This window comes from Taeniopygia guttata, chromosome 2, assembly GCF_048771995.1.
Source record: "Taeniopygia guttata chromosome 2, bTaeGut7.mat, whole genome shotgun sequence".
In the NCBI taxonomy this organism is placed as follows: Eukaryota; Metazoa; Chordata; class Aves; order Passeriformes; family Estrildidae; genus Taeniopygia; species Taeniopygia guttata.
This window is the reverse complement of record NC_133026.1, coordinates 4,575,288-4,601,885: the sequence shown is the minus strand read 5'-3', so window position 1 is coordinate 4,601,885 and position 26,598 is coordinate 4,575,288. Positions and strand designations below refer to the sequence as shown.

Below are 26,598 nucleotides of genomic sequence, written 5' to 3'. Positions count from 1 at the left end.
TCTATTACTATTTTCTAAACCCTTAAACTCTGAGTTTCCCACCCTGTGAGATCACACACTTCTATTCAAACTCCACCCCCACAATCCCAGTTCTGCCATTCCATTTTGGAAGCTTCTCCACAGCCTCAGGTCAATGCAGTGTTCTCCTGGGGGTCAGAGCCTGGCAGCACAGAAAGTCTGAAATTCTCAGTGTCCAGGGCTCCAACCAGGGGTTTCATGTGACCCTTGCAAGAGGCTGGAGAGAACTGGTGCAGCACAGGGAAGGTGCTCCCTGGACTCACAGGGAGCACACGCTGCTGGCTGTGCTCAGTGTTGTGCCATCAGAGCAGTGGCAGGAGAAGCTGTTCCCTCAAGAGGAGGTGGCTTTGCAAAGGGGAATCCTCCTGAGGCTGTCAGCACCCCAAGGCTTCACCTGCAAAATGCCAAATGTATTAAAATTCCATGTCTGCTGTGCATGAGGCACCTGTCCAGAGCCTGCTGGAGCTCTCTGCCCATTAAAATGTCAGTGGAGCAGAGGCTGCACTGCCTCAGCCCCTGCTTGGATCTCAGACAGTTTCCAGAGTTGTGCACAGGTTTATAGCCACACACTGCAGAGTGAGGGGTGCATTAAATCACAGGCCACACAGAGGGGCAAAAATGGTGCTACAAATTTCTTCCAGCAGCCCAGACCTCCAGGCTCAGCCTTGTTTGCTGAGCAATATTTCAGACTTGGGGGGAAAAAAGAGTATATTTTAATTGTCTTTAACAGCACAACTCTTTAAGTTGTCTGGTTGAGGGGATGGTCAGCTCTGTGGCAGAGGGGAATCACTGGGTTCCCTGGGGTTTTCAGACTCATGGCTTTGGTCTCAGAGGCTGGGCAGGGCCTCAGTGTAAAAACAGATTTATTTTTACCTGTGTCTCTGGGAAATAACCAGTCACTGATGCAACTGTAAAAGCACTGGTTACAGCTGAGGGGCTTTTTCAGGGTGGGCCACCAGGTATTTTGTCCACTTTTCCTTGTCTAATCACCAGGTATTTTGTCCACTTTTCCTTGTGCAGCAATTGAAAGGGAAGATCCTGGTGAAAGGCAAGAAGCTGAGCAGGCAGGAGGACCCCATCAATGGGAACAACAACCTGGAGGCAGAGGATGTCTCTGATGAAGATGAAGCAGCTGAAATTGAAGATGAATCTGTGAAGACCAAGGTAGAGCAGAAGGGAAAGGTAGGTGAAAGAAGAAATCACTGAGAAATCACTTTTTAGATGAGTTTGGTAGCACACCTAAAGAAGGAAAGAAAGAAAAGCAGTTGAAATACAATTTTTCATGTGTTCCCAGCCAAGACAGGTCTCACTGTGGTTTCAGTTACTCAGCTGGGTTGAAAGAGTGAATTGTTGAAATTGCTGGGGCTGAGGATCGTGATGCTTGCCCAGCTTAATGATCCCTGTCCCAAGCACAAACAGAGATCTTGCAGAGACAGCCAAGCAAAAAGGTTGGCTTTTTTCTCTAAAATGAGACTGGAGGACCTTGCAGCAAGGACAGACCATGTAGCAATTATGGAAGCAGTGGAAGGACACATCTCTGTCTTATTTCCAGAAAGCTGTTGGTCATGGGACAGTCATGACTTTGGCTTTTTCAGTCACATTTTGGGATATGCCTGCAGCCTCACTGACTATTTGTTTCTGACCTGGAGGAGGGAAGATCTATGGGGAAGGGGTAGCCAGTTCCTAAAGCAATTAGTATGATTATTTCTGGAAGGAAAAGGCTGGCCTTTACAATAGTGTTTTGCCCCATCATGTGAGAAATGGATTTTTACAGTGTGCAGGTCCTTGTGAAGCCCATATCCCTCACAGGGTGGCTTCATAGGTGACACAGACACGTTCAGCCCCACTGATGGCAAAGCTCTTGGTGTTACCTCTGTATCAGGACTGATCCATATTTCTCTTTGATAGCTGCTCACTCTTTGCAGGTCTTACTTATTTCTCTGCTCTCTAGTCAATAATGTGTACATTATTTTGGCATTCTGACATTTTTGACTTTCTTTTCTTGCCCTTGATGGGAGCTGGGGACTTTCACTTGCACCAATAAATGTGGCTGTGGAGTTGGAGTCATCAAAGCATTGTGACAACTTCCTAGTTCATGGGGGAAAAAGCCCACGCTCTGTGGAGGCTTCACAGCCTTCTCTTCCCTTTATTTCCAGGTTTGCATGCCTGGGGCCAGGACAGCATGGAAAAGTCATTGCTAAGGCTCTGCTGTAAAGTTTAGCACCTGGAAACAGACGTGGGTGCTGATATACAAATGATCCTGCAGAGAGCAGCAGGGAAGGGTATCCCACCAGCAAAGAGGGAATCCTTTTCCAGCCTTTCCTGCACAGGGTGACACACAGGGCACACCACCAGCCACTGACTGAGAGTGTGCACTGACCACCAGCTGAGAGTGTGCATCTTATCCTGGTGGAAGTGGTGGAGAAGAAAAGCCCCAGGGGTCCTACAGAGAAAACACAACTACCACTTTTGAGCACGACAGCAAAACCTCCCCACTAACCTCTTGTCTCCTGTTTTTAGAGTGACACCTTGAAGCTGGCCAAGGAGCTGTCAGACACAGTTGTCTACTGTAAGAGTGTCCACTTTGAAGGCTTTGATGACCCCAACCATCCTCGGGCTTTCTACGAGATGTCGTCGTTCTCAGAGAGCAAAGCTCTGAAACTGGCCCAGGAGTCTGGTATGTGTGTTCTGCCCTCCTCTGTCCCTGCCCCCCAGAAAGGGACAGCTGCTGGTGGAAAAGGCATCCCAGAGACATGGGTTAGGATCTCTTTGGTCAAGCATATCACTGAGAAAAGTGGTGTCTTAGTTTGAAAAGACAGGAGTCTGTGAAGGAAGGCAAGAGCCTCCTGTGAAATGGAAAAGGTAAACCCTCTCCCTCCCAATTACCACTATTAAAATTAAAAGTTTCTCAGGCAAAGATAGGGGAATGGGAATAACAGTTCTTTACTAGGAAAAAGCCTAAAAAAATGTAATTAGCACAAACAAAACTAGTGATAGAGTCAGGAACCGGACACCCTGAGGAGTCAGGGTGTTGGTAATAGTCCAGTTAAATGGTGGCTGCTCCTCCTGGAGTGGCAGATGAAATGCTGCTGGAGCGGTGATCAGTAGAAGGGTGGAGTTTTCTCTGAAGTTCTGGTGATGGAGTAGTTGGGCCTGGTCTTCCTCTGGGAACCCAGCAGAGAAGAAGCTTCTCATCTGGGAATCCATCAAAGGGCTGCCCTGGTGTCCCAAAAAGTGCTGATTTTATGCAGGTAGGGTTGCTTGGCTCCTCCCTTCTGGGTGGATCATCTCACCATGGGATGATGTAACTTTCCCAGCCATGCAGTGAGTCATTAATGGCCCATTAACAGAAGATATCTCCCCAGAGGGAGACATTGTTCTTGGGAGAGATAAGAAAACTGCCCAACCTCCAACAGATGGCAAATAGAATATATGCTTATCTTACAAGCCAGGATAAGTGAGAAGAACTTAATATCCTCTAGACTGTTAGCAAGAAGGGCATTTTTGCAGGTAGTTCCCACTCAGCCAGACTTACCAGGCAGAGGGGAGCACACAACAGCAGCAAGAAGAGATAAAACTGAGAGGGATGTTTCCACCACTGAAAGGGATGTTTCCACCACTGAAAGGGATGTTTCCACCACTGAAAGGGATGTTTTCTTCTTTTTTTTTCCTTTCTCTGTAGGAACCAGTTTTATTCACCACAACATCAGGCACCTGAGCCGTATCTACCCTGCAGGCTGGAGGACGGATTCTTCCAACTACAGCCCCGTGGAGCTGTGGAACGTCGGCTGCCAGATCGGTGGGTGTCACTGGGGGGCTGGAGGGGGTCACCTGCCTGGGTCACCCGTGACCTGGCTGTGGAGGGGCTCCAGCTGAGGAACAGTCTCAAGCCCTTTGCAGCCAGAGGCTCAGCAGTCAGTGGGAGAGACCAGCTTTCCAAACAATGCCAAGTGGCTTTCCATGGACCATTTTCTGTCTCACAAATCCATTAGGAGAGGCTTTTCTGCACATTAATGTGCAAATCCCTGCGATTTCACTGTCAGCAGACTTGTTGCCATTTAACAAAGGAGAAGGGAGCATGAGCTCTGTGGGTCCTGCAGCCCCCATGGGGACACAGGTGACACCCCTTGTCCTGTCTGGCTTAAGGACAATCCTTGGGAGGCACCATCAGTTCCCTTGGGGTACAGGAAGGCCAGACATGAATCCGATATTTGGGCATGCAAAACAAGATTTTTTACAAGCCCTGAGTACTTTCAGCTCCCAGGAAAACCAGTGTGCTGCAATTATCAAAGTCTTGCTGCAGGTGGAAAAATGCTCTCAGCCTTCAAGTATGACCAGGTATGAAGGACCTGCAACCAGGATAAATTTCTGTGTCTTAAGAGATGTCTTAGCATCTTTAGCAACTCTTAGCAATGCTAAAGAGTTTAAAATCATCCTTGAGGAAATCAAGGGAGCAGTGAGGAGATGCTGGGGTCCATGTGCACTCCCTGTGCTATCAGTGAGGCTGTTCACAGAGATTGTTCCACGTTTTACATCAATGCCTTTTAAAAGGTATCAACAAATTGGTAAGAATACAAGAAATGTGCCTGGTATTAGGACACCAGTGAGGTTTAGTCTGTTTTGGGGAGTAGACAGTAAAGAGGTGATTTGATCACCTCTTATGAGCTTATGTGCTGCCACCTGAGGAGTTCAGACAATGAGGAGCTCTCTAGTCCAAACAACAGAGGCATCAATGCCCCTTGGGATGGCAAATGAAAACAGGCAGATCTGGGCTGAAAAGGAGATTTTATAATGAGGCTAAGTAGCCAGAGAAATGATCTGAGATGGATTTGCTGGCTTCACTGCAGGAGAGGACCCCTTCAACATAGAAATTAAGAGGTTTATCTAAAAGATGCACTTGTTCTAGCTAGCATAAATTCCTTGCAGGACAATTTTTGATCCTAGGGAAGGCAGAATGGCTGTAATGGCTCCTCCCTGTCTTTGTCATCTCTGAATGCAAGAAATCCTCAGGGCTAGCAGGCTGTGAGGGTCAGAGTTTACTACTGCTCTTTGAAGCGTGGAAAAGCCAATGTTTATGTCCATGAAGTGCAGTTTTATGTGAACAGAATTAGCATGAAAAGATTGCTATTGATTTATCTGAGTGACTGAAGTTATTTATTTATGTTGCAGTTGCCCTAAATTTCCAGACAGCAGGCACAGAAATGGATGTGTACCAGGGTCGGTTCCAGGACAATGGGTTTTCTGGGTATGTCTTAAAGCCGGAATTCCTCCGGGATGAACAAACCAAATTCAATCCAAAATCCATCACAGAAGGAACATGGGGGACAAAGAAGAAGCTGCTGCTTAAAGTAAGAATAGAAGCTGGAAAACATCTCAGTAACATCCACTTTTTGGGGGGGGTGTGTAGGTTGTACCTTCTCCTTCTTCTGGTCCTACCTTCAATGTTGTCTAACCCTACTGATTTCCCACATCTGGGGGCTCTCATGGACTTGGATCCTCCAGGGATCAACTCACATGTTTAATGTTGGGCAATAAGTTAATGACAACATTTGCTGTCGTTCCAGAGCTGTGCAGGCAGACATGCAATCAGCAGCCACCTCTGGTGTTCCCAAGGACCAGCTGAGCACTGTGGGGACACTCAGAAAAGTTGCCTGTCTCAAAGCCAGCTGGCTGGGCTGGAGCAAGGTTCCTTAGGTGCTTTAAGCTCATGACAGCTTCCTCTGAAGGATGTCACAGCACCAGCCCCAAAAGGGCAGCACCAGCCTTCACAGCAGATCCTGCACTCCTGGGGAAGGAGAGGCAATCCTCCAGGGAGCCCCCTCTCCTAATGATGTCCTGACCTCTTCCCCTGTTTCCTCCACAGATAATCTCTGGTCAGCAGCTGCCAAAGGTGAACAAAAGCAAAAACTCCATTGTGGATCCCAAGGTAACAATAGAGATCCACGGTGTCCAGCAGGACAACAACAAGAAGCAGACCAAAGTCATCGAAAACAATGGTGAGGAGATTTCCTCCAAGCTCTGCTCCCATGAGCAGGAACCTTTTCTGTCCCTTGGCAAGACTGCTGCCCTGTGGGCAAACCTCCCTGGGGCACCCAGTCCTGCCCACACCAAGCAGATACTTGAGGTGGTGGTGTTGTTCTGTTTGAAGACAGAAATTCCCTGTAAAACAACATCAACCATGTGAATGGTTTGGGGCTGGCTGCCAGATTTGCAGAGCTAGAGCTTTGGAAGTGCTCTTTACCTCCATGCAGCTGGATTTGACCTGGTGTGCAGGAGTTCTCATCAGGATCTTCCCAGAGGAAGCTTCTTGTGGGGCTGATTGTACCCCAAAAGTGTCACAAACTCACAAAAGATTGATGCAAGGAAGTTCAGAGGTGTCTGTTCCAGCCTCTGCCTAAAGTAGGGCCATACAAAGTTTACTTGTAGCTCTTCAGGGAGAATTTTGAATATCTCAGAAGCTGGAGGACCATTTCTTACCAGTCAGACATGGCTGTGACTTCCCTCTGTGCACTGAGGGTTTGATATTATTCATGGATATTCTGCACAAACACACACACTCTGCTTTTCTATGTGTAGTAAGAGCCAAGCACTGGAAAGCTGGTGCATATTTTCCTGCCTGCTGACAATGTTTCCCTTTTCCTCTTTCCTGTTTGAGTACATCTGGCCCGGCTCCTAAATCTCATGGCCATTTCCATCACCTACAATAATTTTTACAGCCTGTCAAGTGAAAGTTGTGTAGGGAACACTTCAGACCTGCCAGGCCTGTTCTTCAGGGCTGCTGAGCACTCCCAGCCCCATGGCCAGCCCTTCTCTGGCTGGAACAATACTGGAATGGTGCTGGAATGATAAGTGCTGCCTTGTGGAAAGCAGATCAAGCCATAAAGACACCCCAGGCCCATCTCAGCACCTTCAGGACCAGATGAAAGATCCCTGTCTCCTGCAGAATCACTGACAAACCCTGCATGACCAGCAGGCTCCAGGTGACATTTTGCTGTCCTTGGTCCCTGCTCTGCACAGGCAGTATGGTTTCCAACAGGATGTCCTCTCCTGTTTGCTTCTGGGGAGTGGTTTATTGACTCTGCAGCTGCCATGGCCTGGAGAGAGGGCACTGAGCTTTCATGTGTAGGTCTCAGTTTTGTGTGCTTTGTGATTCTGGACCGTGTGACCCTGATCCAGACTTGATTATGCTTTTTGTAGTCAGACACGCCTCATTAACTTTTCTTGCAGACAGGGAAATTGGGGCACAGACTGGTGCTTAGATAGATTATCTCAAGCAGTTGCAGAGGCTTAAGGCCCCAGAAATCTGTCTCAACACAAAAGCACAGCTTTCCTCTCTTCCCTCCCCTGGTTTAGGGCTATAAAAGTTTACATCTGGCCCAATGGCAACCAAAGACATCCATGTACCATCCAGCAAGAGCCTGTGGAGCAGAGCTGAATTCCTCCCTTCTCCTGCTCCTCACTCTTTGCAAGGACCAAGGTCTGCAGTGAGCAGCCCAAGCTGCAGGATTTATTAGTTCCAGGTAGCAAATCACAGTACCAAAGCTGGGAACAAGGCTCTTGGCACCTCCTAAGAGCCTTGGTCTAGGTCAGATTAGGGTGACAGTCAGGAAAAGTCTCCATCCATTTGCAAACACCTCAGGCCACCATTACTGCTGACATCTCTGACCTCCATCCTTGTCTATGTTGCCCAGGCTTTAACCCAAACTGGAATGAAGAGTTTACATTTGACATAGAGATCCCTGCACTCGCCTTGGTTCGGTTTGTGGTGGAAGATTTTGACATGTCGACCAAGAATGACTTCATCGGGCAGTACACCCTTCCCTTCACGAGTCTGAAGCAAGGTAAGGCCCTGCTGCCTTCCTCACAGCCACTGAGCCCTCTGAGAAGCTCCAGGGTCCTGGATGAGTGGTCCAGATCCATCACAGCTCAGAGTGGATTTTTGGGGCACCAAAACATTGTCTCTTGCCACCAGAGGCCTTGGGCACGTTGTGTTACCCATGCTCAGGGCTGTGCCTCTGGGGACCTGCCTGTTCAGGATCCTGTGGGAAACTGGGAACAAAATGCTCTGAGACAGGGAGATGTTTGTGCAGGGTCTTGGCAAACATTAGCAAATACTTTTCCAAATGGACTAAACGCCGTTTTCCATCTGTGTCTCTGCTTCCAGGTTATCGCCACATCCATCTCCTGACCAAGAACGGAGACCCGTACTCCTCCTCCACCCTCTTTGTCTACGTCAATATCCAGGACTGTGATTAGCAGCCTGGCTCCTCCAGGCCACCGTGGGCCTCCTCACAGACCTGGAAGGAATTCAGTGTGTGAGCCCTGCCAGTGCCAGGGTCAGTCCCCAGCACCTTCCCTGGAGCAGCACTCGGTGCTCCGTAGGACCCCGGTGTGAAACAGCCATCGACCTTCTCCCTGCTGCTGGAAACATCCTAATGCTGCTGTTGAGATTAATCCTTTTGTACCTGTTCAACCAATCCAGCTGTGGTTTTAGTTCACTTTATTTCGGGTTTTTTTAATGTTGCTTTTAGCAAGAGGATAGGGACTCCTTTTTTAGTCTTGGGTTGGGCTCGGTCAGGCATCTGGGCAAAGCACCCAACATCTGAACAAGGAGAAGTCTCCCTCAGCACTGCAATCAGTGGCCTGGTGCCAGGTGGCTTCTTGAAACTGCAGGTGTCAGCCATCCTTCAGCAGATGAAGTTCTAAACGGGGACACGATTCCCCTCCTTTCTGTTACAGATTAAAAAAGAAAGCTGCACTACAAAGCCCCGTGTTATGTAACCCGAGTTTCCTTTTGTGTTGTAATAAAAAATACATGAGCACTACTCTGCCTGTGTGCCTGGCTCTCAGCCAGGCCACTTTGCATTCAAAGCCTTGCTCTCATCCTGTGGAGGAGAAAGAAGCTGCCGAACAGCAGATTTCCCTCTGCCCCAAAGTGAAACCCACTCAAAGGGACCTCAGAGAAGGTCTTATGCCAACCAAAGACAGTGGGAACATGCTCAACACCCAGCAGGGCTTTTTTTTTTTTTTTTTTTAAATACAGTAAAACTTTCTTTGTGTTTTTACAGTAAAATGTCATTTTTTTAACAGAGAGGAAGTAGATGTTTTAAGTGCTAGCAGGTCCCAGTTGCACTGGAGAAGTAACCCATCACGAGAGAGTTTTGAGAACAACACAGGATTTATGGCAACGAGTGATTTGTCTTCAAGTAGAACTACAGAGTTAAGGGAATATTGATGAAATAAAATAATATATATTTTGAAGAGCCAGCTGTGTTGCTAACAGTATGTTAGACTATTAAAAGTTTAAAACAAATTCTGGAAGCGTCCAATTACTTGTCACTATTTGCCTCTTTGTCCTACTTGAATGCAACATACATAAATTTGGAGATAAACCTGCTTGATTTCTTAAATTATCAAAATCCCTGGTGGTGAATATGAGGGGCTGATAGCAAAGATGTCCTTTTAAACATACTTTGGTCATCTTATTTTTTTAGTCCAAAATAGCCTGGATTTAATGATTCTTATGCCCACTGCAAAGCTGGGTTTCTTTTAGCCCTCCCTGGAGTTTGTTATGCTGCAGTAAACAATATTGTGTGATGTTGTAAACCATTGCTAGATTAAATGTGAATTAAAAACACACTTCAAGGGCTGATACTGCATTAACAACCAGCCAGGTGAAAGAGCTCAAGAGTGGCCAGCGAGGCAGAGCAGGAGGCCCTGCAGTGGCACGAGCTCTCCCAGGTCACCTCTGGGATGGGGCACATGGGTGAGACACATTTGAAGGCCAAGGATGGAACATGCTTGACTCCCACCCAGGGACAGCCTGGGTTTGGTCCCTGCTCCCTGTGTGCCCTCAGCACTTTGTTTTAGGGAGCCATGGGATGAAAAGCAGAGGTGAAGGGGGTAAGAAGTGCTCCTGCCTCCTCACTTGTATCAGCTCTTGTGAGGCAAGTTAGAAATTCTTCCCTGTGAGAGCAGTGAGGCACCGGAAGAGGTTTCCCAGAGAAGCTGTGGATGCCCCATCACTGGGAATGTTCAAGGCCACTTGGGCTGAGGCTCTGAGCAACCTGGGATAGTGGAAGGTGTCCCTGTCCATGGCAGGAGATTGGAACTGGATGATCTTTAAGCTCCCTCCCAGTGCAAGCCATTGTATGATTCTGTTCCTCTGTGAGGTCAGATCAGCCCACTGGGTTGGCTGTGAACTTATTACTTGCATTTTTGGGTGGCAGGATTAGATTTCAGTTGGATTATTGAGCTAAAGCCCTCACCTGCCTGCTGTGGTGAGAAGTGGGGGACCAGGGTCAGTGTGGGCTTGGATGGATTGCACAGAGAGGCCGAGTTTTCCTCTGCCTGTTTTGCACTTAGAGGTAGGCAAGATCCATGGGAAGAAAAAACATCCCTTATGAGGTAGGAACAGCTGGGGAAAGCTACTATAGCCAGGTGGGAAAGGACCTGAGATGGAGATGGGATGGGCAGAGCATGATGCCAACGCTGCAAGATCCCTCTCCCCAAAGGAAGGGACGTGGTCCATGTTGTTATCAAGTGAGCAATTCATTAATTTGGGAGCTGGCAGCAGCACTCTTCAGCGAGGCAAGGCAAATATTACTGACTCCAGCAGTGCCAACAGAGGTTGAAAGATGGACAATGTGCACTGATTGCATCTCTTGTGAACACAACAGGAGCAATCACAGGTAATTCAGCTGATTTGTGTCTCTCTTGATGCTTACTCTGCACAGAGGATTCCAGTGGGTCCTGGGCTGGACCCTCAAGCAGAAATGGGATGAAGTGGCAGTAGGAACATAACAATGGGGTTGGGGTTTATTTTAAGTTAACTACCAATTCTTAAACACAAATATCTATTCAGGAGACCCCATGACCTGGAGGTCCCTGCTCCAGCCCAGCCAGACAGTGACAGTTCAGCACAACGGTGTGGTCCTGGATGTTGAGTGAGAGCTCTTTGTCAACAGCCTGGAGCTGCCCAGCTCCATGCCCACATCCCTGCAGCAGGGCTGAGCAGTCAGGCCAGGTTCTGCTGCTCACTGCCAATGAGGGCTTCACGAGCAGGGTCCATGGACACTGGGGGACAAATGGCCTGAGCTACGTGGAGTTTTAGAACAGAAGGGACCCCACCTCCTCAGTTTGTTCTTTTCTTTCCAAAAAAAATCCAAAATTCCATCGATGACCATGTGTTTGAAGGATCTGTGGCCCTGCAGAGTTTTTATCTGCTGCAATCCTACCCCCCATGCTGATCAAGGACACTTACAGTGCTGCTGCTGGATGTTTATTTGGAATCACTGATCAGGTTGGAAATGGAGTAAAACTGCAAACCACATTGTCTGAGTTTTTAAGGCGGTGTTGCTGCCTTTAGCTTACAGTTTTATCCAGTAATCACTGATTGCTTACATTTCCCACTGCCCTCCCCAGCCAGACTGATCCCACAGTGTGGAACCAGCACTCTCAGTCCCAAGGACATCACCAGGATGGAGCCCTGATAAAAGCTTCAGTAGGACACCCTCTGCCTCAGGTCATACCCAAAACCCTCCTGGCTTCCTCAAGCCTCTGGTCTGCAGGCAGGTGGACTCTAACATCACCTGGCCACAGTCAGGGAGGCCAGCTGAGATTGCAGATGCTGTCTCAATGAGAAAAAAGAGGAAAAAAAAAAGTAGAGCCTTGTCTGGCAGTCAAAAATCAATACTTGTGTCTAGCCTTTAGTGTCATCATCCTCTGGAAACATTGGCTAATAAATATGGTCATAATAAGTGCTTTTTCCCCCCAAACCAGGTTCTCATGTGTTTTACCTGCCCTGGGCTATGCATGTTAATCTGGACCTGATTCTTGCTGTTTTTTGGTGAGTAGCTTTTCTACAAAGTGAGAGGGGGCAGAACTGTCTGGTGTCACTCCACAGACTACCTCATCAGGCTTGTTCCTGACCTCAAGGCTCCCCCTCCATCCTCTCAGGGCTTCCCCCTCCTCTCCCCACCCAGAATTCACACAGCAGCTGCAAATGGCCTTTGTCTTGACTAAGTTTAAACTTCTACAAATGAAGAAAGATCATGGCCTCGTGCATGTGACAATTGGCAAAAGGAAGAGGAAAGATGAGGCTACAATGCAGTTGTTGTGTGGCACACACTTGTCTTCATGGCTATCAGCAATAAAGTGTCAGGAAGAGGCAAAAACATCCTGTCAGGCTGTTCCTGAAAAAGGTTTTTCCTCCTGGGGTTCTGGGTTTGCAGGAAGAAAGGATCCATCCTCTGAACAGTGGCTGCTGGAATAACTGTGTTGGATTGGGGTGCCGGGTTGGGATCACTGAGGAAATGCCTACACTTGTTTTCCTGCAGCTCCTAAGGGAGCAGGGGCTGGTCCCAGAGTCATCACATGCCCCCTGCAGTCTCAGAAGAGTCCAAATTGTTTCTTCTCATTCTGCTGCTTCCATTTGGGCATCTGGTAGAACTCATCCTTGGACTTCCCAAAGATATCGTGGAAATCAGCATCGGAGAGATAGCACTGCAGTGAGGAGAGAGGAGGACAGGTCAGCTTTGGCTTTTGCAGAGCCTGGGACACCCCCACAGCTGCATCCCCTCCCCACCATGCCACTGCTGACCTCTGACTCCCGACCAACAGCTCCTGTTCATCTCCCTGTCCTCATGGTGGGAAATGCAACATCCCAGCTGACTGTTCCTCATCCCACCTCCCAAAGCACCAGGGGAATAAAAAACCCACCAGCCCAAAGAGATGTTCCAGTTTTGAGGATTTAGCATGCTCTGTCTGGAATTTAGCCCCAGCTGATCATACTGTAGCCAGGACAATTTATGGTCCACCAGGGAAGCTCTGCTGGCCAGAGTTTTAGGCAGTGATTCACAGTAAAAGCCTCTCCCCCTGCTCAGTCCCCTCCCCTAAAATATTCACTGGAAATGTTCACTCCCATTGCTGGAAAGACAGGGTTTGCAGAAAGAAGGGATGCTGACAAAGGCCCTGTGGGAATGGGAGGTTGAGCTTTTTCCTGGTATTTTGGGTAGAAGAACCCATGTAGAGCCCAGCTGTGGATCATGGCTCTGGCTGTGGGTGTTGGCCTTTGCCAGATCTGTTGGGCAAGACATTGGTCAAACAAGGATTACAGGGAATAGAGGGAATCAATCCTCTGTCCCCCCCATCAGCTTGCTTGGATTCAGCTTCAGACACTGCCAAAATCCTTGGTCTGACTGGAAATCTGGCATGTGTAATTTTTTCTGAAATTGAAAATTGCTGAAATGTAAGCTTTCTGACAATTAAAAAAAAAACAAACCCAAACCATCCCTTCTAGGAGGAGTTTCAAATGGAAACATTCACCTACAGCTCAAGTAAAATGCAAATTCTGGCTTAGTCCTCAGCTGTGTCACCCTGCCCTCCTGTCCCTCTGAGGACAGAAGTTGAATGGAAGAGCAAAACAATTCTACCAGAAGAAAGCATTTTTAAAAAATTACTACTTGAAATTACTTTTTTTTTCTGCCACAGAAACCCCATAATTACTTCAATTAGGCTAAAACCACCACAAGTTGTCCACAGCAGAGGGCTGGAACTAGACCATCTTTAAGGTCCCTTCCAATCCAACCATTCTAAGTTCCTATGAACTTCCTCACACAAAGCTCCTGCTTTTGGCGACACCTGTGTGTCCTGCCAGTGTCCCCTTGAATCTGAGCACGACTTGGTGGTCTAAAGTACACTTAGCCAGCTGCAGGTTAAGTTAGGAAGGGGTCAAACCAGCAATGCTGTCACCTCTTTTTTAGTGGGATCCACGCCTTCGGGAAGTTCATCCACCGTCCTGTGCATCAGCACCTCTCGGGAGTAAATCCCTTCCCCGTTGGGCACCATGGCAGGGCTGTGGCTGTTGCTGTTGTTGCTGTTGCTGTTGCTGTCACTGTGGTTGAAGTGAGATTTGTACTCTGAGGAGGCATTTGCTGTAGCTGAACCAGCCAGGTTGGTTGTGCTGAGGGTTCTCTTGTTCAGGCTGAGGTTGTTCAGGTCCTGCCAAATGGAGGAAAACACGTCATGATGAGATGCTCTGGCAGAGCAAGGTGGGGATGATCCCAGGATCTTTCTGCTGGGGTTGTGGGGGGCTATTTCTGGCACAGACTATCTGTAGCTCCAAAGCAGCAAGGGGAAAGTCCCAACTGAAGAGTTAGTGCAGTGCCTCTGTAAATGCTACACCTTGGTGTTAGGACTGCTAAAAGCACACACTAATGAGAGCTCTTACAAAGAACTGAGGATACTTACAGCAGTCTCATTCTTCTCAAGATAACATCAGGGGAAGGCACATGTGGGATGACAGAAGGTGAGGTTAGATGTCTACCATATCTAAAATATCTAAATTACCTGCACACCCCTCCCTGATGAGCCATCTCTCCTCATCCAAACCTGCCACTTCCTTCCAGCCTTCATCCTGACCCTGCCCAGGGCAGAACTGACCCATGTGACAATGGCATTTGGGACTGCTGGGACCTCATTTACTTTGGAGGATCCCGCACTGGGCTATGCCCCTCTTGACCAGAGGACCCTTGTTTGAGGTCTCAGGGGCTCCACCACTGTAAACTATTCAAAAAACACTTTAACTACACCCTCTTAGAGCTGCACACACCTTAATTAGTTTTGCATTAGAGCAGCTGGACAATGCCCTGCTCACAGATGCCTCTGGGCAGCACTGGAAAAGGCCCAGGAGCTCTGGGTGTATTTATGGGCAATTTATCACATCTCCCTCTGCTTCCCACAGAGGAGCACAGCTCTGATGCTGACAGCCTGAGGTTCCCATCCCTGCCCTGACCCTGGTGTCCTCTCCTTGGTGCAAAAGGATGTGGTGTTGTGTGAACCCAGGGGTTTCCTACTTGTACGGCCCAGACACAACTCACCACTTTGATCTCGGATATGGCCGACACGTCCCCCAAGCTGTTCTTCATTTCCTCGTAGGATTTGCCATCCTAAAGGGACAGAGAGAGTTGTGAGAGCCATGGGCTGCCTTCAGCCCACACTCCTGATCTCTAACCCACACTGCTGGGTCAGGAGATCCTGCACTTTAAAGCCCAGTGATGACCACTGATATGGCAGCTCCTGCAAGTCTCAGCCCCTGCAATCAGAAGAATCTGAGCTTTCATTTGAAAACAAAGAAAAAAAAAAAAACAGACTTCAGCCTTTGCAGTTGTACAACAACAGGTGAAACCAGATTTAAAGACTTTGGAGCAGAAGGCAAATGAAGAGAAATAATATTTACTACTTGTTGGATTTAAATATTTTACATTTTTGATGAATCTTGCAGTGCTTGAAAGTATTCCTTTTTTTCCAACTTTCCTGATTCATTTATCTAAAACAACATATTTTTTCAAAGCTTCAAGTCCTGACTTCTTGTAATTAGGTGCCATGTATTACCAGATACCTCTTGTTTTCTATTTAAAAAAAATGGAATATGCTAGATAAACTGGCAAAGCTCATGACTGTGTTTTCCTAAGCAGCCAGGAGATGTCAGTTCTTAACAGAATCATCCAACCAAGTTTCCCAACAAGAACAAGCAACATAAACACATGGACTGCAGAGAAAACAGATTTAGACCCAAAAGTGAGCAAAGAACACACACCAGATGTTTCTGGGATGTCAACAGTTTGGATGGCTTGTCTGTAGTTGCTGAAGCTGCCTACAGGGGATATTTTTAGAGGCACATATTTTATGAGCTGTATCTTTGTTTTTCAGCAGTTCTTGGGGAAAAAAAATAAAACAAACTCACAAGTTTTGACCTTTGTTCTAAGCATCAACATATTTTAAGGGTCACTGTGAGTTGCTGCCTTATCTCTCCAGGTCCAGCTATCAAGACTGGATCCAGCACCACATGGATTGGGAAGAAAGACAATGCAAATTCAGATGCAGGAAATAAAGTATTCCTGTAAGAGTCTTCCTGCAGTGTGGAGTCCTGGGGAAAGAGGGGAGAAAAGAATTTTTCCTTCCCAGTCATCTCTTGGAGCATGTTTCCATTTCTACCTAGGGAGGAGGTGGTGTTTCTAACTCTGCTTTTGAAGGTTGGTGTGCAGGGACCAAGGGTGACCTTGCTCAGGAGGTCCTGGGCTCTGATGGGCTTTCCACAAACCTGAACATAAGATCTGTCTGCTCACATCTTTAATTTCACCAGTTTGCCCTTAAAGCTGAGTCATAAATTTGCCTCTGTGGCTGCACTTTCAACAATGAACTTCTGCTGTTGCTTTGGCCTGTTTTTTGGGGTTTTTTTTTCCCCTTTATGATGTGGGTGGATCTGTTTTCCATCTGAACCTAATTTTACTACTCATAGTCCCCACCTCTTTTTGTCTGAAATAAAAAACTTGATTTGGAAGCTAATATTTATGAAAAGATGAATATTGTGAATTCGAGCACATTTGCAAAAGCCTCTGTTTCACCACACAGGTACTTTTTTATTGGTGAAGGAGCAGAAGCTGCTCCGACAGCACCAGGAACTCATGTCCCTGCACATGGCAGGGGGCTGGAACTGGGTGATCTTTAAGGACCCTTCAAACCCAACCCATTCCACAATTTTGTGAAGCTCTGGACATTTCCTAGTGAGGTTTCACTCCATGCATCCCATATTCACTGACAACAACCCCCTCCAGGCACCGCTGAGAACACCACAGAGTGTTGGATCCAGGACATCCCTCTGGCTGCCCTGGCTGTCTCCAGACCCTGGCAGGGGGCTCAGAGACCTTGGCATGAAGTCAAAAACATCTGTGGCTTTGATTTTAGCCCGTGGAAAACACTGCCAATTTTGTATGAGGAATTACAAGCCACAAGGATTTGAGTAGTGTGATATTTGAATTAACACAGGGTGGAAAAGCATAATTTTGGGGTTTTTAGAATATAGTTCAGGGGGTCAAGATGGAGGAATTTGGGCATGTCCTAGCCTTCTTTTCCTTCTTCTTGTCTTTCATGGCTTGGTGTGATGGTGGCACTTTTCTATTGGTTTAAGGTAGAGACACACTGTTTAACATAGATTATAGGTATTGGCACAGTACTGTAAATATAGTACATGTAGTTTTGAGTATATAATGTTAACTCCGCCTGAGGTGAGAGGCAGATTGCCATGTCCTCCTTGCTAGACAGAGCTCAGCAGATCAGAGAAAAAAATGTTACAGATAAAGAAGAATAAACAACCTTGAGAACCTGATCCTATGCATTCCAGACTCCTTCTGTGGCTGCACGGGCTAGGAAACAAAGACTTTTACAATCTTGGGGTCATCTCAGCACAGCAGACCCTGAGAACAGGGCTTTTCCATCAACTTACACTCCATTTGTAGGGGTCCCAAGCGTTGAACCATCCTGTGAAGTTGAGGGGCTCATAGCCCTGCTTCACCAGGATGATGGGAGTTGCCAAGTCCCTCCCAGCTGGATGGGTCTTGAGATACTCCTTAGCTGAGGCAACGGCCTCGTTCCTCTCCTGTGCGTTGGAGGCTTTGCCAACCCAAAGGAAAATCTGCAAGGGGAGAAGGTGCTGAAGGTCAGTGAGGCATTAGAACCTGTGCAGACACAGCTGTTTGCTCTCCCCTGACAGTGGGAGCAGAGACTAGATTATAGAAAGTAGTATAGTATGTCACTTAGGTGAGAAATTTAATTTTAGGATTTTTAGTATGTTGTAGATGGGAATAAGATAGAGGGCATAGGGTGTTGTCTCAAGTTTCTTCTTCTTCCTTCTTCTTTATAAGTTTAGGTAGTATCTTGTAATTAAGTAGAAAAACCCACATTACAAGCCTTGAGGTTAGAAAGAAAAATAATTCAAGTGTCACTTCTTAATTGGGCAACTTAGTTTTCGATTAGGCTTAGAAGACCTTGTAACACAGAACTGCCCCAAGAGAGTTTCCCCCATCAAGGGAGCCCCCAGGGAGTGGCCCCACTTGGGGCCAGTAAAGCCATAAAAATGAGTTTTCCCAATAGTCCCGTGATTCTGAGCCCAAATTTACCCCCAGCCAAGGAAAATTTTGCTTTTGAGACAGGCATGGAGCATAAATATTTTGGTAACAGCTCTGGTACGTTTCAAGGTAGCTGAACAGGCCAAGATCCAACTCAATAAACACCAACTAAAGCCATAACCTGTTTGAAAATATGTCTGAGGAGAAGGGGAGAGGGCTTTTTCTGACCTCTTCCCATGTGTCCAGCAGCATGACATCATCTTCATCCAGGTCCTCCTGGCAGAACCCGACCACCTCCGTCATGATGAACCGACCCGTCTGGTTGGAGCACTCAAAGAGGCGAGGCTGGTAGTGTGTGATCTGCTCCTGGAACCTGCCTCATGCATGGCAGGGAAGAAAAAAACAAGAAAGATGGAAATCTTTCCCTCCTGGCTTACTGCAGGGCCCTGAAGCTATTTGTTGTGGCCTTGGAGGAAGAGGTGGAACATGGCAACATTCACCGAAAGGCCTGAAAGTCAGCAAAATATCAAGGGATTCTCTGACCATTTTAATGATTTTCAAAGGTCATTTTTTTCTCCATCCAAAAAGGCAAAAGCAGAACCCTTCCCTCATTGTGGCAATGAGCTTGATGTCAGGTGAAAGCCACACCAGATCACTTTTTGCAAAGAAAATCATCACCAGAAATCCATGTTGTCCAAAAGCAGATCTAGTCTCACGATCCTCCTGGGACTACTGCTGATAATGGCTGGAAATGGAGCATGTGGCTCCTGCAGCCCTCAGGACAGGATATGGGATAGGTTTACTGGGGAGAAAGTAGGATGTAGCACACCCTTGTCTGCAGGCTTTGGACCTGTAGCTTCCACTTCAGGAGAACTCCTGGCCCAAAAGCCAAGAAAGAAACACCTTGGTGTGGTTTCTGACCAAGGTCTTGATGATATTCTGACCTCATACTCCCTTTATTGAGGACACAGTAGCAAAGTATTCACTTTCCTGAAAAGTTTTGATCCCTGGCCAGGCCCAGAGGAACAAGCAGGTCACCATTACCTCTTTTCACTGGCATAAGGGGCTTTGCCTCCCAGAGCTTCCCAGAACTCTGCTGGCTCCTGTCCTTCCAGAATGGTGTGCTTGTCCCGTCTGGAAACAATGTCAGCCACCATTTTTGCCATCTCCCGCTCATCTCCGCTGCATCCCTGTGTTCAGGATAAAAGATGGAGGTGCAGTTAGGGGCAGACTGGAAAAAATTATCCCTGGGGAAAAGCTGGCTTGGTCCTCTGGAGAGCTTCAAACCTGCTTGAATGCTCTTGAGCTGATCACTCAGAATCCATTTCTAGTCCTTGAAGGGACATTTTGTGCAGCCAGTGGCACCTAGAGCAAAACTCACAGAGTGATTTGGGTTAGGAGGGACTTAAAAGATTATCAGGAACAACTTCCACTCAAACAAGATGCTCCAAGCCACATGCAATATGGCTTTGAACACTTCCAGGGATGGGACATTGACAACTTCTCTGCTTTGGTTTGATCTACCATCTCATCCTGACACATGACTGAAAAAAGAGAAATGAATTTGCTCTCATCCCAGCTGTATCAACACCTACAATGAGGTGAGGTGAACCCCAAAACATGGGTTACTTTTGTAGAGAAGGCTTTTACTGCTGACCCGCCCTTTCCTGGGTTCACTTTCCTCACAGAATCATTGAATCATTAAGGCTGAAAAAGACCTTTAAGATCATGAAGTCCAACCATCCGCTCAGCACCACTAAATAATGTCATCAACTACCACATCCACATATTTTTGAATACTTTTTACTCCACCATTGCCCTGGGCAGCCTGTTCCAGTGTTTGACATCCCTTTCTGTGAAGAAATTTGTTTTAATATGTAGTATTAACCTCCCCTGGCACAACTTGAAGCCGTTTCTCCACTGAATTAATGGGCCACCTGCCCAAGGAATCATCTCCATGACCTAGCAGAGGCAGAAGACTCAAGCCCCACCTCACCAACTTCAGATCCCTTTGGCTGCCTCCCCGTGTCTCGCTGCAGACTCACCTTCCCACACCACAGGTAGCACACCTGGCTGGTGGTCAGCAGGAAGACATCGTTGGAGTTGAGGGAGGAGGCTCGGGCTGGCACCTCTGTGGCCTTTGTGTTCACCTCATCCGTGCCCCTCACCTGGAAGAGGCGGATGGCCGGCTCGGGGCTGCTCTTCTGAGCCCGGCTCGTGCCGCCCTGCAAGCAGAGAGAGAAGGGTGCCACTGGGAGGTGAGGAGGACACACAGATCCAGGGTGTGACTGATTTGAGGAAGGCTTTGGGCTCACAGCCCTGCCCACTGTTGCAATGATGACCATGGTTCTGCACTGAGCAGGAGAGGAAATCCAAGTATCTTCTGATTCCAGGTCAGAATGAAACCTACATGGCACAACTCCCACATTTCACCCTGATTACAGAGTCTTGGCCAGCTCCCATCAAGATCCTCAAGGTCCATGTCACCAGATCTCTACAGGTGTCTGTAGAGGGTTTGCCATGCAAACTAGTCAAGGCATCTGTGCCCTGATTTTCAGCTGTGCTCATCCTAACTGAACATCTGTCATGGAAACCATATAGTGGGACCAACACTGAGGGCTGAGGGCAATCCCCCTTGTAGGAACCCAGGGCAAAGGGAACATCCCCCTGTCTGTCTTGGGGTGCTCTGACTCCCAGGAAAACACTGACTTTGACCCTCATTCATGGAGAAGGCCTCCTAAGCTTCAAAGTAAACTAGAGACCACAAAAGTGTGAAATAGGTTGTAGAGATTGTAGAGAGTAGTTTAGTATGTCACATGGCTGAGAAATTTAGATTTTAGGATTTTTAGCATATTCTAGATGGGTTCAAGATGGAGGATACAGGGTGGTGTCTCGAGTTCCTTTCTTCTTCCTTCTTCTTCTTGGGTTTGGGTGGTATCTTGTAATTGGGTAGAAAAATCCGCATTGCGGATCTTTAGGGGTCAGTTATTGGGTTAGAAAGGAAAATAATCTAGGTGTCACTTCTTAATTGGGTAGTTTAGTTTTTGATTAGACTAAAAAGCCCTTGCAGCACAAGTTTGTTGGCCATTTTTGTGCTGTTTTCATGCATGCAAGGTCTGGGCACAGACAGTGTACTGAAGTCATAAGATAACAATAAAACAAAACCCTGAAGACCGAAAAAGTCCTGTGTGTCAGCTTTTCCTGACAAAGAACTGCTTCAGGAGGGTTTCCCCCTGCCAGGGGAGCCCTCACGGAGTTGCCCAGCTCGGGGCCCGCAAACTCACAATCCTCTCCCACAGCCACAGGTGGAATTTCTCCACCACATACGTCAGCAGCCAAGGCAGCAAGTGAAGTGGGTTGGTAGTTCTGTGATGTAATTCAGGCAAGGACAATGCAAATCACGTTTGTAGGATATTTTGCAGGGCCTTCTCTGGGTAGCAGCATTGGTAATTCACAAGATGACTGCCTTATTCTAACTCTGCAAAATATTTTGGGACAGAGTCGGAATGAACCTCACACATCACTGCTGGAGCTCAGGGGTGGGGAGTTGAGTTGGGTCAGTCCAGGACTGTATTTACTCCAACAGTGTTCAGACTGCTTGAGGAGTACCAGAAATGTCCCCTCTGCCAGCCTGTGCAGGGCTGGCAGGCTCCTTTCCTGAATATCTGCCCATTTTTACTGGACTATTTCCACTGCAGCTGCCAAGCCATCGCTGCTGCTCCACCTCCCAAAGCCACGTTACCTCATAGATGACCAGCTTGCCCTTGAAGATGGCCAGGAAGTGCCTGGGCTCCTTGCCCATTGTCACTCGCACCTGCACGGCCTCGTCCCCATATTTCCTGTCCAGCTCGATGGCATTGAGGGCACAGGCAGTGATTTCATCCACGGAGGCGTGGCGGCCCTGGGGGACAGGGAGGTGACACACAAAGTGTGATGACAGCAAGGGTACAAGCCTCTTCACAATTCAACACTTGCCAATCCCAAAGTGTGTAATATTATGAGATCAAAATTAAAACTTCCAGATATTTAAATTTCACTGGCATTCCGGTTTTGTAGACTTTGGACTTCCATTTTGAAGCTTCTCTCTGCATGAAAATATACTTTGAAAAGGAAAGCAGAGATGTCCATATACACATAGAACTCTAGGAACTGAGGCTTTAAGGGACAATCTGACTCCAAATTTTGACCTCAGCACTGTAAGCCCCATCATTCTTCAGTCTTTTTGTCTGATTTTGCTGGTGCTCAGTCTGATGCCACTTTGGGATCAGTATCCATACTACCTACAAAGAACAGCTTGGGATGTTTGAAACTGGTGAGCAAAGTGTATCTGAGTTCTTCCGTGTGTTTGGGCTGGGATTTTTGTGTGCAATTGCTCCCTTCAGCTTTAGGCTCACACAGCAGGCACAGCACAGTGCCCTCTGCTCTGCTTTGACCTACCTGCCACATATAGAGGATGTAGTGGGGTCTGCCTGACCTCAGGTAGGTGTACAGGACCAGGTAGCAATCACCCCCATAAAACTGCCCATAGGTCTTGGGATTCACTGGCTGCATTTGCAAGTCCTCAATCCTCCACACCTAGGGACAAAAAACATCTTGGTGAGCAGCAGCGGAGCCAAGGTCAGGACAGAGCACAACCCTTTGGCTACCACACCACTGTAGATCCAAGTGCTCCCTCGGGTTCCATCACTGGAGGGAAGAGATCAGTGCCTGCCCCTTGTGAGGAAGCTGTGAACTGCCATCAGGTCTGTTCTCAGTCTCCCCCAAGCTGAATAAACCAAGTAATGCTTGGAAACAGGCTGATTATTGTATTCTCTGTCAGCCAAAGGAGCTCTCTCACCTCGATCTCCCCGGAGGCATCATCAACCATCCTCTGCTCAGCTGCGAGCTCAGGTCTGGCGTGGAGCTGGGTGGTGTCAAACTTCACCTGCTCCACCTTGGCTGCGTGCACCAGCAGAACAAAAACAAGAACCCAGTGAATGCATGACAACACATAAACACTTCCCACAACCCTCACCCAAAACCACTGTACAGCAAGGAAAACCCAGTCCAGGTTTGCAAAAAGCCACTCTTGCCCCCAATAAACAAACGCTGATTTTTGGAATGTGCAAGAGCTCACTCACTTCAGCATTGACCTGTGACAGGCTGGAATTGGCCACACAGCATGTTCCAGTGAGGGCTAGCTGGTAAAAATATTAGCAGTCTCCTGAATGAAAATTCTTAATTTTTCTCCAAATCTATAAACATTTTCCTCCTTTTAAAAAGCTGATTTCAGAAATAAAATGCCTACATTTCTCCAGCTCATGACAAAGAAAGAGAGTATTTATGGACAGCACAGAGAGAAACAGAGATGGAGAGAAAAGAGAGAATTTGCAAAGGAAAGAGATTTGTGGCTCTCAAGCTGTTATTGATGGAGACGTTCAGCATCTCTGTCACCTTCCCATCATTCATCAACAAGTTCTCTCTCTTTGGAATTGTTTAGTCTTGGGGGTTAATGCATTATAATATTCCCTTCAGCAGCATGATAAATACACCATTTACACCCGGTGTAAATACAGCACCATGCTATTGACGTCAGGAGGGAACTGGATGGATGCCAGTGTAAATGAAAGCAGAACTCCTTATCAGGCTCAGCATTAGCCCTTTATAAAGGAAATTCAGAAGTTCTGCAAGTGGGAAATTTTGCATACAATTCTTCAGAGAGGACTGATTCTCTGCCAACACTTACATTCAGAGTAAGTGGCAATTTGGTTCATGTAAGAAAATTCAGAGAGCTGAATGCCATTCAGTTCATGAATCCTTTCCATCTACTGAAGAAGATGGAAAACAGAAGACACTAGGAGAGTGTACATTAGATTTTCGAGCTCCTGAAGGCAGGAGACAGTTGATGTGAATGATGTTCCCTCAGCTATTGCTTAGCACAGGTAGGAAAGACAAATCCAGGACCAATGTGCTCACCAATTTTGCCTGTAGTGTAGACCTTGCCCAGCCCTTGTGTTTCGTTCTTTTCTGTCCACCTCTGGAACAGCTGTTTGAACATGGCTGACTCTGCTCCATCATTGATCACCTCAACGTTGGTGGATGAAGGATAGCCTTTGGCTTGGATAAAACCCTGGTGGGGTTCAGAAAGGTTATTAGTGAGCTTTTTACTTTTTACAGACATGAGAAAAGGGGTGTGGACCTGAACCAGCTTGAAGAGTGTCCCTCACCGAACACAGGGTGGAATTCAGTCCAAGATTTGCATTTGAACTAATCAGAAGTAACTGAAGACTCTTTCTGTAGTATCCATGTTTACTTCTGCCTTTAGGGGACTGAGCCCTACCCCTACCTCTTTTCTCCAAACTTTTTATCCCTCTCTAAGCCTGGAAAACTGTTTTACCTATAGCCTGGTAGTGAGCATGGGAGTGAAGGGGTGGAGGCAGCTCAGCACCTCCAGAGCATGAAGTCTGTTCTGCGAGGACTAAACTCTCACACTAAATCCTCACAAATCTTTTTTCTTCTTTTTTCTATTCTTTTCCCTAAACCAATATTATTTATTTGCAATAGTGCCACCATTGGGTTAAAAGACTATTTCAACAGAGGTGTTTGATACAATATGAGTGGGAAGAAAATGTTCTGTGTGCTGCCACAATGCCAAAATCCTTGTTCAGTTTTGGGAACTGCTCCTGTGTTTATCTCAGAAGGCTCCAGGATGACCCGAGGTGCAGTGCTGGCAGCTGTGGGAAGGAGCCTGATTGTGGCTTTCTGAGCATCCAACTTCTGCTGTAAAAACTGCAGCCACACACTGCCCTCAGGGAAAAGCAGAGCAGATGGTTCTCCCATCCCTCCCACCTGCCACACTGAAAGACAGACATATCTTTTGTTCTACATGTGTAGCTCAGGGCCAGAATTTGCAGAGATGATTGCCTACTAAAATGAGTCTGAGTCGAGCTCTTGAAAGGAGCACAGAGGACAGTGAGATAAGTTTTAAGGCATTTTAAGCTTTTCTTCTCTGAGAAAATAGATGCAATCCTATTGAAGCTGGGTGTGTCCAGGTAGGACCTTACTGAAGGTGGACCCACTGAAGTTCAGTATCTCCTAGTTAGATCTCATGGAAGATGAAGCCATTTATGGTCTTCCCATAAGTAAATGTCTAATTAAGAGCCATGTTCCCTCATAGTCTTCACCTCAACATGCTAACTTGTAAAAAAATACCAAACACCTCACTTGCTCAGGCTCCCTTGAGGCAATTTTTTTCTGAGAGGAAGAGCTGACAAATGCTCTGACAGAAAAAAACCACATGGATGTCAGAGCCCCTTTACTATCTGTTTATGCACCTTTTCCTTGACCCTGCTGATCCTCTCTGACTCCACCATCCTTGAACCAACAGTTCCCAGAAGTTCACTATTTACTATGTAGAAAAGTATTTTCTTTTATACTTGATTTTCTGTAACTATTTTTTTTTTCTTAGTTTTAGTGGCAGGTGTTAGTCCTAGCACAGTTTGATGACTAACAATTTTGCATTTATGTCATCATGCTTCCCCTAGACATTTAACTTCTCTCTGTTATTACACAGGCCAGCTCCCCAAGACCTACACTTAATTGTAATTAGTGGTCAGATCTAGCTCAGCACATATCAACCACCCACAACATTGTTTGCACTCTATTACAACTCACCACAGCTCGAGTGAATGCTGCTTTTTTCTCTTCTGGGCTAGAGGCTTTTCCTCTCCAGACATAAATTTTGAAGCCGCCTTGGTCTAAAATGTAGCAGTCCTGAGGTTAAACCGAAAAAACAGGAAACAGAAAAAAACAAATGTGAAAAACTCTGTGCAGGAAAAGCTCATCATTTGTAGCCCAATCAAGTGGCTCCTTGTTGAAGATTTAAGTTAAATGCATACTGAGCTCATTTCTCTGCCTTGCAGAGCTCTAACCCTGGTGCAGCCATTATCAAAGGTGACAGAGAATGAATTTCTTATGATTTATAAATGGAGTACAACTACCACCAACCCCACAGGGTAGGGGTTCACAGGTGTGAGCACACCTGGCCCAGGCTGCTGATTTATAATTGTAACTAGTTGAAGTATGTATTTTTCTCAGGCATTGCTCAAAACTGTCTATTACCACCTCAGAGGAGGTGTTCTCAAACCAAAAACACCACCAGCTCTGAAAGGGGCCAGGAGAAGGATATGCTGAAATGGCCACCCTAGCCTGCTGCTGCCTGCATTTATGCCCAAATCTGCTACTAAAGGAGCAGGAGAGGTCCGAGTCAGACATTTTCTGCATTAATATTTTGTCCTCATTGAGATCCCTGATCTGGAGCTCACTGTTGCACTGCTGTGAGCACAGCAGGATCCCGAACCCAAAGGGGATGAGGGGTGTGCAGAGCCCATCCCCACTGCAGACAGCTGGTGCTCCAAACACACTGTAGGACCAAAGGCTGCTCCTTTTTCAAACTGAACTATGAAAGAAGAAAAAGGGTTTCACATGTCTGCAAAAGGAGGCTGAGGTTTTAACAAGGCTGACATCAGGATGCAAAGGGGAGTGGGAGCCTTGCGGCACAGCGCTGCGTTGGAATAGGCTGGTCTGCACTGCAGAGAATTAAGGATGAGCAATTCTCTGCCAAATTTTAATCAGAGGAAAAGCCACTATTTTCTGAAAAACTCTGCACAGAGGGTCTGTCAGGAAATCTTCCACG

The 26,598-nt window shown here is 47.0% G+C and overlaps 2 protein-coding genes across 5 annotated transcripts in view; one reads left to right on the top strand and one right to left on the bottom strand.

Annotated features, from left to right (window-relative positions):
• The window catches only part of PLCD1 (phospholipase C delta 1), a 53,920-nt gene extending 44,589 nt beyond the window's left edge, over nucleotides 1–9,331 (top strand). For all 4 annotated transcript variants that reach the window (XM_032746588.3, XM_032746589.3, XM_002196609.6 and 1 more), the window contains exons 9-15: nucleotides 1,039–1,200; nucleotides 2,539–2,695; nucleotides 3,701–3,817; nucleotides 5,188–5,366; nucleotides 5,882–6,014; nucleotides 7,710–7,859; nucleotides 8,183–9,331. In XM_032746588.3, the coding sequence (XP_032602479.1) occupies nucleotides 1,039–1,200; nucleotides 2,539–2,695; nucleotides 3,701–3,817; nucleotides 5,188–5,366; nucleotides 5,882–6,014; nucleotides 7,710–7,859; nucleotides 8,183–8,274 (990 nt within the window). In that variant the 3' untranslated portion in view covers nucleotides 8,275–9,331. The remainder of the gene's footprint in view (nucleotides 1–1,038; nucleotides 1,201–2,538; nucleotides 2,696–3,700; nucleotides 3,818–5,187; nucleotides 5,367–5,881; nucleotides 6,015–7,709; nucleotides 7,860–8,182) is intronic.
• A 1,952-nt stretch (nucleotides 9,332–11,283) lies between these two features.
• VILL (villin like) overlaps nucleotides 11,284–26,598 on the bottom strand; it is a 37,721-nt gene continuing 22,406 nt past the window's right edge. The window contains exons 9-20 of the mRNA XM_030264207.4: nucleotides 25,578–25,676; nucleotides 23,880–24,033; nucleotides 22,762–22,862; nucleotides 22,362–22,499; nucleotides 21,667–21,825; nucleotides 19,970–20,149; nucleotides 18,969–19,114; nucleotides 18,153–18,297; nucleotides 17,303–17,491; nucleotides 14,898–14,966; nucleotides 13,771–14,019; nucleotides 11,284–12,522 (exon numbers count right to left, since the gene is read on the bottom strand). Of these exons, the coding sequence (XP_030120067.4) occupies nucleotides 12,409–12,522; nucleotides 13,771–14,019; nucleotides 14,898–14,966; nucleotides 17,303–17,491; nucleotides 18,153–18,297; nucleotides 18,969–19,114; nucleotides 19,970–20,149; nucleotides 21,667–21,825; nucleotides 22,362–22,499; nucleotides 22,762–22,862; nucleotides 23,880–24,033; nucleotides 25,578–25,676 (1,743 nt within the window). The 3' untranslated portion in view covers nucleotides 11,284–12,408. The remainder of the gene's footprint in view (nucleotides 12,523–13,770; nucleotides 14,020–14,897; nucleotides 14,967–17,302; nucleotides 17,492–18,152; nucleotides 18,298–18,968; nucleotides 19,115–19,969; nucleotides 20,150–21,666; nucleotides 21,826–22,361; nucleotides 22,500–22,761; nucleotides 22,863–23,879; nucleotides 24,034–25,577; nucleotides 25,677–26,598) is intronic.